We start from the raw sequence: 14,148 nt of genomic DNA, 5'->3' as shown, positions 1-14,148 counted from the left end.
TTCCACTATACCAGAAGTGTATTGGCAACCAATACATTCCCTGTAGTTGTTCTGGGCCAAAGTATCACTTACCTCCTCGTTCCAAGGCAGAACATGGCTTGTTACATTTGGTTTTGAGGCTCTTCCAGTTCTGTCGTGACTATACCTTTTAGAAAACCACCCATGAACTTCTTGATCTTCTACCTGTAAGTTTAAAAAAGGGAAATTTTAAATAAAATAAAAATTAAGTAGGACATCATTTCTAAAAGACCAAAGAAACATATTTTTGGAATTATGCCTGATAATTCCAAGATACCAGTGCCAAATACAAAAGTTTTGAGAAAATTGGTTGATAATAATAGAATGCAAGTGTTGAATGAGATACTCTTGTCCAGGCCTGTAAAACTGGTGGCCCACGGGTCAGATGCCTCACACGCAGGCCACACCCACCCCAGCTCCGGAACGGCAAAAAATGTCACGATATGTCACATGACACAATCAAGTTTGACACCTGTGCTCTAGACCAGGGGTCTCCAACCTTGTGGACTTCAACTCCCAGAATTCCCCAGCCAGCTTTATTCTGAGAGTTGAAGTCCTCCAGGCTTAAAGTTGCCAAGGTTGGAGACCCCTGCTCTAGACCACCTTCCTATGGACAGGAATCTATCACTACAGCAGATATAGAAAGAGTGCAACAGAGGAGGAAAATATTCTAGGTCTATTCAGAGAGACATCCAGATTAGACACATCAGCAGGAAATGACTCAAACCTGCCCAATCAGCTTATGTCAACCATCCTTCCTTATAAAGAGACAAATTACTTAGGCAATTAGGGTATTCAAAGAAGGAAACAAAAGCCTTAGCTTGTGATCAATGACACCTTGTCAAATTCCTCTTCTGACAGAATTAATTCTCAGCCAGCTGCCACCGATGAAGGAGGAGACAGAAAACATCCCAAGATTAGCTGTGTCACACCTGGCCTTCCCTCCAGTAGCAAAGGTTTTTGTTTTTGTTTGAAATGCCTGTACCAGCTAAAGATGGAGGCAGGTGGCTGCTTTCTGCAGGATTGGGACTTTTACACCTGGCCTCTAATTCACCAGCTTCTTCCTTATGAGGAAACTGTAGCTGTCACTGAGGCAATCAGTGCAATGGTTAGAAGGATGTAAAGGTGAGCTGTGGCTCTTGGAAGCACTTGCTCCCATCGGTGGCTCTGATCTCATTCATGAGCATCTATCATAAAAAGGATTGGCTGTCTGAAATGACAGATGTTCTATCTTTCTGGCAAACACACAGAAAGATGTGAGCTTCTGTTGTTCACAAGAACTGCCACAGATCTCCGAAAGAGAATGGAGCTGTTTACAGAACTGAGCTACATCATAATAGAAAAAAGTCTTCTCTAGGTGGTGTTTCTCCAGGTGGAAATACTGGGAAGGTGGTATCTTCTCCGGTGGGAATACTAGGAAGTAGTCTAACATGTTGAGAAGGTATTAGGATATAAAAGACTACCTTAGAAAAAGTAAAGTTGAAATGGACAAAAACTCTGCTCTAATAAGAACTCTGCAGCCACGTAAATTGAATAAACAAACATTCTAGTGAGTTCTACTCAGATTGTGCAAATATACAGTATGACTTTGAAGTCCTTTAGATTGTTGTCTACATCTGAAGATGAGTTTAACTCCCAGAGGAAGACACTGTGCATGGACAGAACTACTTCAACTACTTGTTGTACATTAGTGTGTTGTTCCCTTACACTAATGATGCTACCTAGCCTGGTTAAAAAAAAAAAAAAGCAAACTATCCAAGCTCAGAGATCACAAAGAACCCAACCCTGGGCTACATATATTTTCTTCTGTTGGAATCCAGATACAAGTTAGTTTCTTATTTTTGGTTTGTTAAATCTAGATCTCACCTGATTCTAGATTCCTTTTCATTGTGCAGATACAATTTCAGAGTTCCCATTACCAGTTTTTGAGTGGTCTGAATTAATATCCTTATTTTTATTTATTTATAAAATATATGTGCTGCCCATTGAGGGACTTTTATTATGGAAAAGAGGAGGTAAGGGATGTGTATTTGATTACTGCCTTTTACTAAATACTCAGCTATGTACTCAATTTTCCATTATTAATGAATTATGAATAATTATTGATACTATATCATACTCTGTATCCTTAGAAAGTATCCTTAAAAAGATAAGGCAGTGGAAAATGGTTAAAAATATATCAACCCTTATCCCAGCTTACTTTACTGATGGGTATGTTCTAGCAGAATGCAACAGTTTGTGTCACATCCCTAAAGATGCATTCACTTCTATGAAATAAATAATATGTGTCTCATGTATAGCAATCACATCTATTCATGTCTATTTTGCCTCATGCTCATGCTGCAGGAACCTAAGGCCAATTAATTTTTCACCACAGACAAACACACGTTGTACACTTCCAGACAGCTATATTAATCTACCAGCCAAATGCCTTGCCTTCGGGCGGTTTTCATGACACCATAGCCTTCCCATCTGTAATAAGATTTCTCTCCTACCACATTTCTCCTGATGAGAAAAAAAAAAGATTTTAGCTTTAACCTCTTAACATTAGCAGTATTACTATTATGTTCACAGCCACACTCTTGCAAGTGGGGGGGGGAGGGGTTTGGACTGTTTTCCATTGCAGGGAAAACTGCCCCTGCTAGTTTAGGTCTTGTCTTCTATTTAACCCCTGTGTGGTCAAACTTGGGCATAGACAGCATCTTCAATCAACTCTCTGGCATTCAGGTATACATTGTTAAAAATGGATCTTCTTTCAGCCTACTTCCCACTTGAGTAAAATGCCTCCACAATTACAGCTGTTCAGAAAGCTGTTTAAATGGAGTCATGCCCCTATTAGAAAGCCTATCCAGGCTCTTCTATCCAGGTGTGCTGCTATATCACCATGGCAAATGATACATTGCTGTTTTTGCAATCATTTTTCCCATTTCCCAACTACTACCACCCACAGCATCCTCTCAGAGAGCTGAATTTTAGAGGGGAGATAAAGACAAATTGCAAATCTTTTGTGGTGGAGGTGGGGGTGGAGAGAGGCGCATCATTCTTCTTATGGAAAGAGGATAAGGGATTTTTGTAAACTTGTGGTCCAAAGCTTAGAGCCTTAGAGAATAGAATATGCAGCTGTTGCCCAGTTTGAAAGTAAAAAAGGGAAAAACTCTTCCAACTTTTCATACTTCCAAAAATAAAATCATGCCCTTGATGATAATATCTTAGTATTAAAATAGATTTGAAAAACGTAAGTACAAGTTGGAAACATTTAAATAGAATAGAATAGAATAGAATAGAATAGAATAGAATAGAATAGAATAGAATAGAATAGAATTTTTTATTGGCCAAGTGTGATTGGACACACAAGGAATTTGTCTTGGTGCATATGCTCTCAGTGTACATAAAAGAAAAGATACCTTCATCAAGGTACAACATTTACAACACAATTGATGGTCAATATATCAATATAAATCATAAGGATTGCCAGCAACAAGTTATAGTCATACAGTCATAAGTGGAAAGAGATTGCTGATGGGAACAATGAGACGATAGAATGTATATTTTTAAGTTTTAGGAAGCTGAAAAACTGGCAATCTGGAAAAACTTATTGTATGTTTGCCACTTGCGATTGTGCACATTCCATATTCTTCTTTTGGAATGTTGTACATTATTGAAGGATTTGAAGCGTGTTAATCACATTTGTTATTTCTACTTCCTACATGAAAGCATCCGTGCAACAAAAACAAAGACATGAAAGGTGGCAGCGACGGGTTGTGGAGGAAACTGGCAGCCTCTTTTATTTTGCCAGTTTCAAGTGCACCACTTATCAAGAAAGTGCAATTCTTCATTAAAAAAAAAATAGCAGAGCTATAGAAAAGATCCAAAAGAAGCAACAGACTTACGCAGCTGATTCAAAATTGTCTTTGGCAATCTGGTGGTGTGGATGTAGATTTCTTGCAATTTTGTTTTTTGAAATAGTGGTGCATCTAAATGATGCAACTGCTTTAATACTTTGAGAAAAGGCGTTTAGCAAAGCCTTATTTTTGACCCCCCAGGATTAAAACTGGTTTCTGTTAACAGAAGTGGGTCAGAGAAAAGAAAATTTTTCCATCAGATTCAAAATACAGGTCACGGATATTGACCGATTTATACCCGTATGCTCCTGTGAGTGTAGATCAGAGGTGGGTTTCAGCAGGTTCTGACCAGTTCTGGAGAACCGGTAGTGGAAATTTTGAGTAGTTCGGAGAACCGGTAATAAAAATTCTGACTGGCCCCGCCCCCATCTATTCTCTGCCTCCCAAGTCCCAGCTGATCGGAAGGAAATGGGGATTTTACAGGATCCTTCCCCTGCCACACCCACCAAGCCACGCCCATCAAGCCATGCCACACCCACTAAGCCACACCCACAGAACAGGTAGTAAAAAAATTTGAAACCCACCACTGGTGTAGATATATTTGTTGTTGAATGCATTTGTAGCACTAAATGTTTAACATCATAAACACAGATACACCCAAGTCAACAATCTTTGACAGGATCACGAAGAACTCCTCATATTGTGCACAAATTACACACCATATTATAAAATGAATGCTCTTATTCTAAATATAAATAAATACCACATTTTTCCCAGAATTCTATTTTTCCCCCCTACCATAGAACCAGACGGGAGTAAACACAGTATAGGGAGATTTCATGAATTCCTTTTCCCCCGCTGCAGTGATTTTGGTGGGCTCTTCACAAATTTAACTTTCATTGCCAAGATAAGAGTCACCATGAAATTACATTCCCCTTTCAATTCCACTATACCCCTAAGAAGTGGAAGATTGACCAGATTCTAAGTTGACCTATAACAAATTACAGTTACGGTGTTGTCAAAATGATATCTCTTGTTTTTTCCGCTGGTCTTCCCTTCTCATATTAATTTTATTTTTTAGTTTCTATTGAAGGTCGGGGCTTCTGGCCACCTCTACCCCAGCATCTATTCTATTCCATTTTATCATTTTAAGCTACTTTTGGAGTCTATTCTGTTGAAAAGCAGAATAAAACATAGCAATTTTTTGATATCAATTTGTGTATTAATTAATTACTTATCGTAGGCATTAGGGCTCTACCAGACTACATTTAATAAACCAGCTCCAAAAATGAGAAAAGCTCATTTTTAAACCCATAGTTTAAAATCCACAGTTAACAGTGGTTTCTGTGCAGGGGGATGGAAAGGTGTTAAAATGAGTGCTGTGAAGATCCATCTTTAAAAAAAAAAAGGACATCCATAAAAAGGGATGTTTTCTTTACTCAGTCGCAGCTGGCAATGTGATTTTTTTAAAAAAAAAAATCTATGGATATCACACTCTGATCCTTTTCTTCCCCCACCAAAATGGTCTTATTAAATTTCTTTTCTTCTATTCTCTGCAATCTTATACAAGCTTTCCTGGAAACTCCCAGGATTTAAATGGATATGGAAAGAATTTGCTGAACTACTGGTTGCTGGCATTACTTCAGCGATGAGAGAGCCAAAGGGATGGTTGTTCCTTTCTGCACTTCTACAGTAATGTCAAAATCTCGGGACCAGACAAATGGAATCCATTCTGTCATTCCTTCTCATGCCAGGATAAATCTGGCATGGGCAGTTGTTGGATCTCAAGGACCCACCAGCTTGTCACTTGGCTGGTTCTCCATCCTGAGCAGCTGGCTCGGTGATCCTTCAGTTTCATTTCCCACAATGCCTTTGGGATGACGTCATGTCTGGTGTATAGTGGCCCATTTGAGAAAAGGGCATCTCTGAATTACTTTTAGATTACTGCTGTTGTTGCCATCCCCAAGTAAAAGTGTACCTTTGAAATCTAGAACTGATTCCTTCATAGGGCCCAGAGTGCTAGTTTGTTTCCTTGCCATATGCAACAAGGGGGAGAAAGGCAGGATCAAAATCTAATAAATTAATCACCATCACCAAATAATATTAATCACTCCTTTACCAGAGTCCAAAGCTTTAGCCTGTTATTTTATTTTCAGCTCTAGCAGAAACCGTGGAACAGACATCCAATGAATAAGCAAATAAATAATCAAGCAATGCGGAATGGAATGAAGCTATTTCACCTGCTGCTGAGTTCACACAAGCATGCCAAATATATTGCAGCACCTCCCAATCATATACAAATAGTAAGCTGCTTTTTTTTTATACCTGCGTATCATTTGTAGATCTTCAGTATCAAAACTGACAGCGTGACATACTTTTATTCAGTTTCCAAACCAAACTGGAGAACAGGATTGTGTTGCGGATTTTTTTCCTTTCCTTAATATGTCCTCTTCAACTTTGAACTGAGACTGATTTACTCAGGAAGCAGCAAAGAAATGCTTATTGATCGCCTGGGTGATAATTAATAGGAAGTAAATGGCACTTGCAATCATTGCTTCCACTACCTATTCATAGAGCAGCAGCGCTAATCACATTACGGCTTTGTTAAATTCACCTGCCATTAAAGCATCCTTAACTTGCTGGCAGAGGTGGGGTTGTCTCCAAAGACACATCAGTAGCTCTTAGGTATGTCAGGCTCAGCTTATGGAGCTTTCATTCTATGAATTTTTATCAGGCTGGATGATTTATGTAACAACTTTTGTATCACAATTTAAAAATAAGGACTAACACATTTTCAAGGTCATACTTGGAATGCTATTATTATTATGCATAATTTTTACTGTGACACTCTGACACTAAAATGTCTTTCTGTTCTACTTAATCTCAAGATAAGCAATATGCCTGTTACTAGAAAATTCGAAGAGAACTTTTGGGCCATGCACTGATTCACTGCTGCTGTGAACAATAAAATGTTTCTTGTCCTAACCATGTTGTAGCGGAAATGGTGCAATTTAGAAAGACTGTCTGAGTTCTTTCCCTCAACTCTGTGATCTGGTCTAGTATGCAAAGAAAATATACTATCAATAAACTATCTGCCAATGAATGGAAATAGAGTGAACAAAAGTAAATCATTAAGTCTAATTCAGGGGTCTCCAACCTTGGTCCCTTTAAGACTTGTGGACTTCAACTCCCAGAGTTCCTCAGCCAGCAAACCTGGTCTAATTGAACACAGCAAAAATATCACCAAAGTGCCTCCCCAGATCTCTTTTCTTTTTTAAAAAAAATAGGATGATGATGATTTTAAACTTGTATGCTGCCCAGCCTTCAATGGTTCTGGGCAGTTCACAATAATCAAATGACAATCAGATCAATAAAAGGTAAAGATAAAAAATGGCAAGTATGATGAAGCAAGAAGTCTCACTCTTCCTCACCAAATGTCTGGGTTAAGAGATAAGTCTTTAAGGCCCTTCTAAATAACAGTCAAGTGAAGGCCATCTAGATCTCAGGAGAAACCTCATTCATGAGGTCAGGCACTGCTACGAAGAAGGTACATTTTTGGAGTCCTCATAGATGACATTATTTAGTTGAAGGAACACAGAGCAAGCCAACTCTGCAAACTGAATTGGCCAGGAAGATCCTATGGGATATTAATTTGACTTTGTCTCACAATGGAAATAAATTACTCTGAACTTCTCCTTTATGTAATAAATAAGGAGAGAATAATATGCACATTATTTCAACATGCTTCTTGCAGAGTACACTGAAACAATTTCTCAAATCTCCCCTCAGGATAGAAATACAAATGGCAATAGCATAAGCTTATTAGTAGTGGAGATTAAAATGTGTGTCTGTTGGGCATCACATTGTACTAAAAACCTCCTCTAATCCAGTGGTTCTCCAGATGTGCTGGATGACAGCCCCTATCATTCAGTCAGGGTATCTGTTGAATACATTTCATGGAGCCAATGGACAGCTATAAATTACACATTCACCAACACAGTGTTGGGGAAGGTTGTTCTAAAACCCTTCTGTTCTTTAGAAGTGTTACACACATACACAAATGCTGTTGGAATGCGCAAAGGTATGCCTGTGTACATGATGTATATGCTATTACAGGATGTAGTGTGGGAAGAGAGGGAACATACTCCTGTACTCATCAAAGCTCCTGTGGTTTTTTGAGCTACTTTTGAGGTTGGAGGGAAGCACAAGTCAAGGCATCAATTAGTACTGTGCGTATGCGACAATGCTGGGTAGAAGAACAAATACTTCTCTTTGCTTCAGGAAATAACAACATTTATACAAAACGTCCAACTTATGTGTATCCTATTTAGTCATACACACTTAGTCCCAGAGATAAAACATCTTCCACGTATATACTATGGAGGGAACTTTGATCTCCAAAGGATTTCTTTTATTCTTTTATACTGTGCAAAATTCTGAAATAAGCTAATAAATCCTATAGGTATAATGTAAATGTCCTTTTAAAGACTTAGCTTGCTGATAAAACAGAATTGGGAGAATAACATTTTGGTTTTTGTAAAGAAATACTTTAAAAAAAACAAAACTTCCTTATGTCTACCATGTGTGCATCACTGCCCTCTTCTGGATGGAGTTAGTACAAACTGTTGCAACTCATTGTGCAAATATTACAAGACAGGCAGAGACAACAGTCACCAGGAATTTTAGCAAAGTGACATATTAGTATTTGTAAACCCTATATATATATATACATACATACACATCTGAAGATACATACGTACCACCCAAAATATTATGGATCATTAATAATAGCTACAGTATAAAAGATCTAAGCAAAAATCAAAAACATTCAGTCAATTATCTATACTATAGAGATTCTCTGTCATCAAGATCATGGTTGTCCCAGAAGCACTTTTTCAAGAGGCAACTGGACTTTCTTGTTTTTCTTTGAAGATGTTTCATTTCTCATCCAAGAAGCTTCTTCAGCTGGATGGTGGGGAATGGAAGGATTTATATTCCTTGCAGACAGCAAACAGCCCTCTTTCAATTGGGTGAAAGAGATAGGACATCATCTATCTCCAGTCTACAACACAGTCCTTTCAGCAATTCCAAGAAGGCTCCAAACCCATTTGTACTACCCGGGTGACCCTGAGGAGACAGATAACCTCCCAAGTTATTTCAATGACTCTAAAAGAATGCAAATGACCAGCTTGTCTGCAAGGAATATAAATCTGTCCATTCCTTACCATCCAGTCAAAGTTGAAGAAGCTTCTTGGATGAGAAGTGAAACATCTTCAAAGAAAAACAAGACAGTCCAGTTGTCTCTTGAAAAAGTACCTTTGGGGCAACGATGACCTGGATGACTGAGAATCTCCATAGACCCCTGTTCAGTTACTTATTTAACTACTTGAGGAAAAGAAAGAATGAATGTTTTTTTCCTGTTTTATAACAAAAAATGTATATTAAAGCACAGAAAAGAGTAGCTTTGTTAATGTCCTCTTGCCTTATTTCCCAAAGAGAGGCTTTTGAAAGATTTTTTAAAAAAAGATCAAAGAAGATGATTATTTATTATCTTCAAAATAATGCAGGAGGGGGCTGCCACCGAATGCCTCCCACTGACCCGTGCGCTCTCACAGAGAGGGACTCCTCAGGGTGCCGTCGGCCAGGCAGTGCCGACTGGCGACGCCCAGAGGAAGGGCCTTTTCTGTGGGGGCTCCCACCCTCTGGAACGAGCTTCCCCCAGGACTTCGTCAACTTCCTGACCTTCGGACCTTCCGCCGCGAGCTTAAGACACATCTATTCATTTGCGCAGGACTGGACTAGGGTTTTAAATTTTAAATGACTAAATTTTAGATTTTGGTTTTAAATTGGGTTTTATTATTTATATGTTTATTTTAAATATTTGGCCTTTATAATAAGTTTTTTAGATGAATGTTTTATTTTGTATATTTGTGTGTTTTTATATGGCTGTACACCGCCCTGAGTCCTTAGGGAGATAGGGCGGTATAGAAATACGAATAAATAAATAAATAAATAAATAAATAAATTTGTCATATGTAAAATTATGAAAAGGAGCTAATAGGTGGACACGATGTTAATGAAAAAATTCCATTTCAGACACATTAAACTGCAGTAGCTATACCGGTTTAAGAGAACAAAAGGAAAAAAATAACCTTTAGACAATAAATAAAAGTAAATCTCTAGTAAGAATGGCTAAGGTTGCAAATTATCACTAGGTATCCAGAAACTGGCAGCCATTCAGAGAAAGCTCTGCAGTGGCTCAAGTTAGAATCCAGGCCCTGTTTTTTCCCTTTGCCTCTGTCTCTTCCACAGATGGAATTCCCACATAGGAGTTAGTTGAATCAGAACAATTTAATTCTGAATAATTTCCTCTATACATTCCAGAAGTGGGGGAAAAAATGCTGTTTCAATAACACTTTGAAACATGATCCCAGGATCCAACACAGAAGCATTAAAGAAAAAAAAAATGGTGCAGCAGAGAAATATTGTAAATACGGAAACTTTTATTTCATTATTATTAAACTCCAAGAAGCATGAACGGGGAGGGCCTTTCTCTAAAAAACAAAACAAAAAAACACCATCCCAGATATAATAGCTGTGGTGTGCAGTCTGAGCTTCTTCCTGCAAGCTTACACACTCAGTTTCTCCCAGCAGCTGCAAAGAGGGAGGTTTGGCTTTTATTACTGAGGAACACAGAGGCTTTTTGATCTGCCACTGCTACATGCACACTCTACACACACACACACACACTGGGAAGGAAAGGGAGGAGGAAAAAAGTCCATTTATTCGGTTTTCACCAGGCTTGTGTTACTCTTCATACACTTCTGTTCAAGCGCAAAGGGCACACAAATTAGGTGAAAACAGGGTCCTTTGGAGAGAATTGGGCCTTGGATTTAAATGAAGGCTGTTCCATGAGGAAAGTTTTCAAAGAAAATGTGTGTTTGGAGAGAGAGATACAGACACCTTGCCTGTCCGTCCCCATTCCTCCCCCTTCTTCAGAAGCAGTAATGGCAGCCCACCCTTTCTTCCCCCATCATCAAAGCAGCAGACAAATCTCTTTCATAGCCACTCAGAGTTAAAGTTTCAAGGCACCTGAAGAAATTTGTCTTTGAAAAAAAAAATCACATCACTATTATACCATCCTCTTAATAATGCCTTCAAAGGGAATTGTGGCTTTCCACCCCACCCTGGTGGGGTGTGTGTGTTTAAATTAGCTCACTTCAACAAAGATGGCTAATTATTTCTTTGGCACTATGCATCCTAATGGACTCCCTTTTGCTGACAGTATTATTATCAGTTACTGCCTTTCTTCATCTTGGCCTCAATTCTTCATGCTATTGCTGTGAAACAAACTTTTTAAAAAACACTTGTTGGGATGTGAATGTATTCATTACCTGAACTCCTGAATGAAAAGCCTATGTGAAATGAACTGAGACAATTCAGAGAACATACCTGTGAGTCAAAGGCAAGCTGTTTTCAGGGAAAGCTCTTATTCATAGTATGACACTAACTTTGGAAGTAGCAATGGAAGAAAAAATATTTCATAACAGAAGGGAGCACTGGGACCTGTACAAGTAGACACTAAGACAGCCAGTGCTATGAAAAATACCAAATTATTCAGGATGTTGGTACTTTGCAAAAATAGTGCAGGTTCTTCTAGACAACCATTTTACAATGGATCCACTTTGGAACATCTTCAAAACTACAGTATCAGTGGAAGACTGAGACCCAAGGAGCTGCTGATCCAGTTTTACAGAGGCACTTTTGAGTCTGTCATCTGCACCTCTATAACTGTCTGGTTGGGTTCTGCAACCCAACAAGACAGACACAGACTTCAGAGGATAATTAGAACTGCAGAAAAAACAATGGCTACCAACCTGCCTTCCATTGAGGACCTGTATACTGCACGAATCAAGAAGAGGCCTGTGAAAAAATTTACAGATCCCTCACATCCTGGACATAATCTGTTTCAACGCCTACTCTCAAAACGACGCTATAGAGCACTGCACACCAGAACAATTAGACACAAGAACAGTTTTTCCCCCGAACGCCATTGAATAAAACGCTAAACAAATAATTCCCTCAAATTGTCAAACTATTCACTAAGGCTGCATTACTATTACTATTAATCTTCTCATTGTTCCTATTACCCATCTCCTCCCACTTATGACTGTATGACTGTAACTTGTTGCTTATATCCTTGCAATTTATATTGATATTGTTTCCTAGTATGATTTGATTGCTTATTGTACCGTATGACTGTCACTGGGTGTTGTGCCTTGTGATTCTTGATGAGTGTATCTTGTCTTTTTATGTAAACTGAGAGCATATGCACCAAGAAAAATTCTTTGTGTGTCCAATCACACTTGGCCAGTAAAGAATTCTATTCTATTCTATTCGATTCGATTCTAAGACTCTGGGGTACAGTCTACCATGATGGGCCAAAAAGCATCATTCCAGTAAAGAGGAGTTGGCCAGGAAAAGGGACTCAAACCAAGCTTGACGGGAAAAGGAGAACTTGTGTGGAGCAGATCCTGCAATAATGTTAGCCAGCCCAGCAATCTTTGCAATAACAAAGTGACCTCCTTCCATAGCCTGCATTGGGGGAGAGCGTGCATGGTTATCCAGGAACTCTCCAGGCCATGACTCTGATTCTTACATAGCTACAGTACTCAATGCAATGCTCTCTACATGGGGCTCCCCTTGAAGAGAACCGGGAGGCTCCAGCTAGTCCAGAATGCGGCTGCGCGGGTAATAGTGGGAGCACCACGTTGCTCCCATATAACACCTATCCTGCGTGGCCTGCACTGGCTGCCGGTAGCCTTCCGGGTGCAATTCAAGGTGTTAGTGCTCACCTTTAAAGCACTCCATGGCTTAGGACCGGGCTATTTATGAGACCACCTTCTGCCGCCGATAGCCTCCCAACAACCTGTGCGCTCCCACAGAGTGGGCCTGCTCCGGATGCCATCAGCCAAACAGTGTCGGCTGGTGACCCACAGGGGGAGAGCCTTCTCTGTAACAGCACCGACTCTATAGAATGAGTTACCTCCAGGGCTGCGTCAACTTCCTGACCTCCGAACCTTCAAACGGGAACTGAAGACTCTATTATTTAATTGGACGGGACTAGCCTAAGTATTTTAAGTATTTTAATTTAATCTTATCTTAATTTTAATTAAATTTTAATGTATTAATCTATTTATAATTTTAAAATTTTAAAGGTTTATATCGGGTTTGACCGTTTTAGTAAATTTGGCCTGTTAAATATTTCGTTTTAAATGTATTTTAAATCTGGGAGTTTGTATTTATGTGTTTTAAATAAGGCTGTACACCGCCCTGAGTCCTTCGGGAGAAGGGCGGTATAAAAATTTAATAAATAAATAAATAAATAAATAAATAAATAAAATAAATACAGGAGTTAGAGTTTGTGGTACACCTGAAGCATCCCACAGGTGCTGCCTTTTTTTCTTCCTGTTAACAAAGATAGTGAGGCTGAACATTAATGTTTGGAATCAAGAATTAGAAATTATTTAATTAGTGCAAAATTACAAAGCTGGGAAGGAGCAGTACCTAGTAAATAGCAAGAGTTCTGCAGTTCTAACTTTTATACCAAGCTACACTCAAGACAACCTATAAAGTTACCCCTGCATGGCTCCATGGGAGTCTGACAACCAATCAAGATACTTGCCCTTAAACAGGAACAGGAAACTTTAATGCGGGGCCCAAGAGAGGATATAAATCTCTCTCTCTCACCAATATGCTCAATTGCCCAGGACCTCAAACCATGTGGTCCTGTCCACCATTAAACCATCTTTCCAAACAGCTTCCATGTTTCCAGTGTCTTTATCCCCACTTGGAACTGAACCCAGATGGACATTTCTTCCAACACTTCCTTTGACAAATAACGTTACAATCAGGGGTGAAATGCTCCCAGATCGGACTGGATCGTGTGATCTGTTAGCGATCGTGGCTGGTGGTTCAGTGATCCGGTAGCGATGGGGGAGCAAAGCTCCGCCCACCTGTCCGGGTGTCATTACTTCCTGGTTTTAACCAGGTTAAAGTTTTTGTGCATGTGCAGAAAGTCTGCCCGCACATATGCACTTCTAGCGTGTGCACTTCCGAACCAGTAAGGAAGGTAAGTAGATTTTACCTCTGGTTAGAATGGAATATATTTTTATATATGAGTGAAAATAATCTATTGTCATATACTATGAGAAATATTTAAAAATAACATTTCTTGTTATAAATATAACAATAGAATGTTTATGGTAAGAAATCTGGATAAAAGGAA

The 14,148-nt window shown here is 39.1% G+C and overlaps 1 protein-coding gene across 4 annotated transcripts in view; it reads right to left on the bottom strand.

Moving 5' to 3' along the window:
* The window catches only part of B4GALNT4 (beta-1,4-N-acetyl-galactosaminyltransferase 4), a 231,899-nt gene that overhangs the window by 71,673 nt on the left and 146,078 nt on the right, over positions 1–14,148 (bottom strand). For all 4 annotated transcript variants that reach the window (XM_058156264.1, XM_058156256.1, XM_058156272.1 and 1 more), the window contains exon 3: positions 73–183. In XM_058156264.1, the coding sequence (XP_058012247.1) occupies positions 73–183 (111 nt within the window). The remainder of the gene's footprint in view (positions 1–72; positions 184–14,148) is intronic.

The sequence above is a fragment of the Ahaetulla prasina genome, chromosome 1, assembly GCF_028640845.1.
Source record: "Ahaetulla prasina isolate Xishuangbanna chromosome 1, ASM2864084v1, whole genome shotgun sequence".
Classification (NCBI taxonomy): Eukaryota; Metazoa; Chordata; class Lepidosauria; order Squamata; family Colubridae; genus Ahaetulla; species Ahaetulla prasina.
The sequence above is the reverse complement of the archived record's forward strand: the minus strand, read 5'-3'. Positions and strand labels throughout refer to the sequence as shown.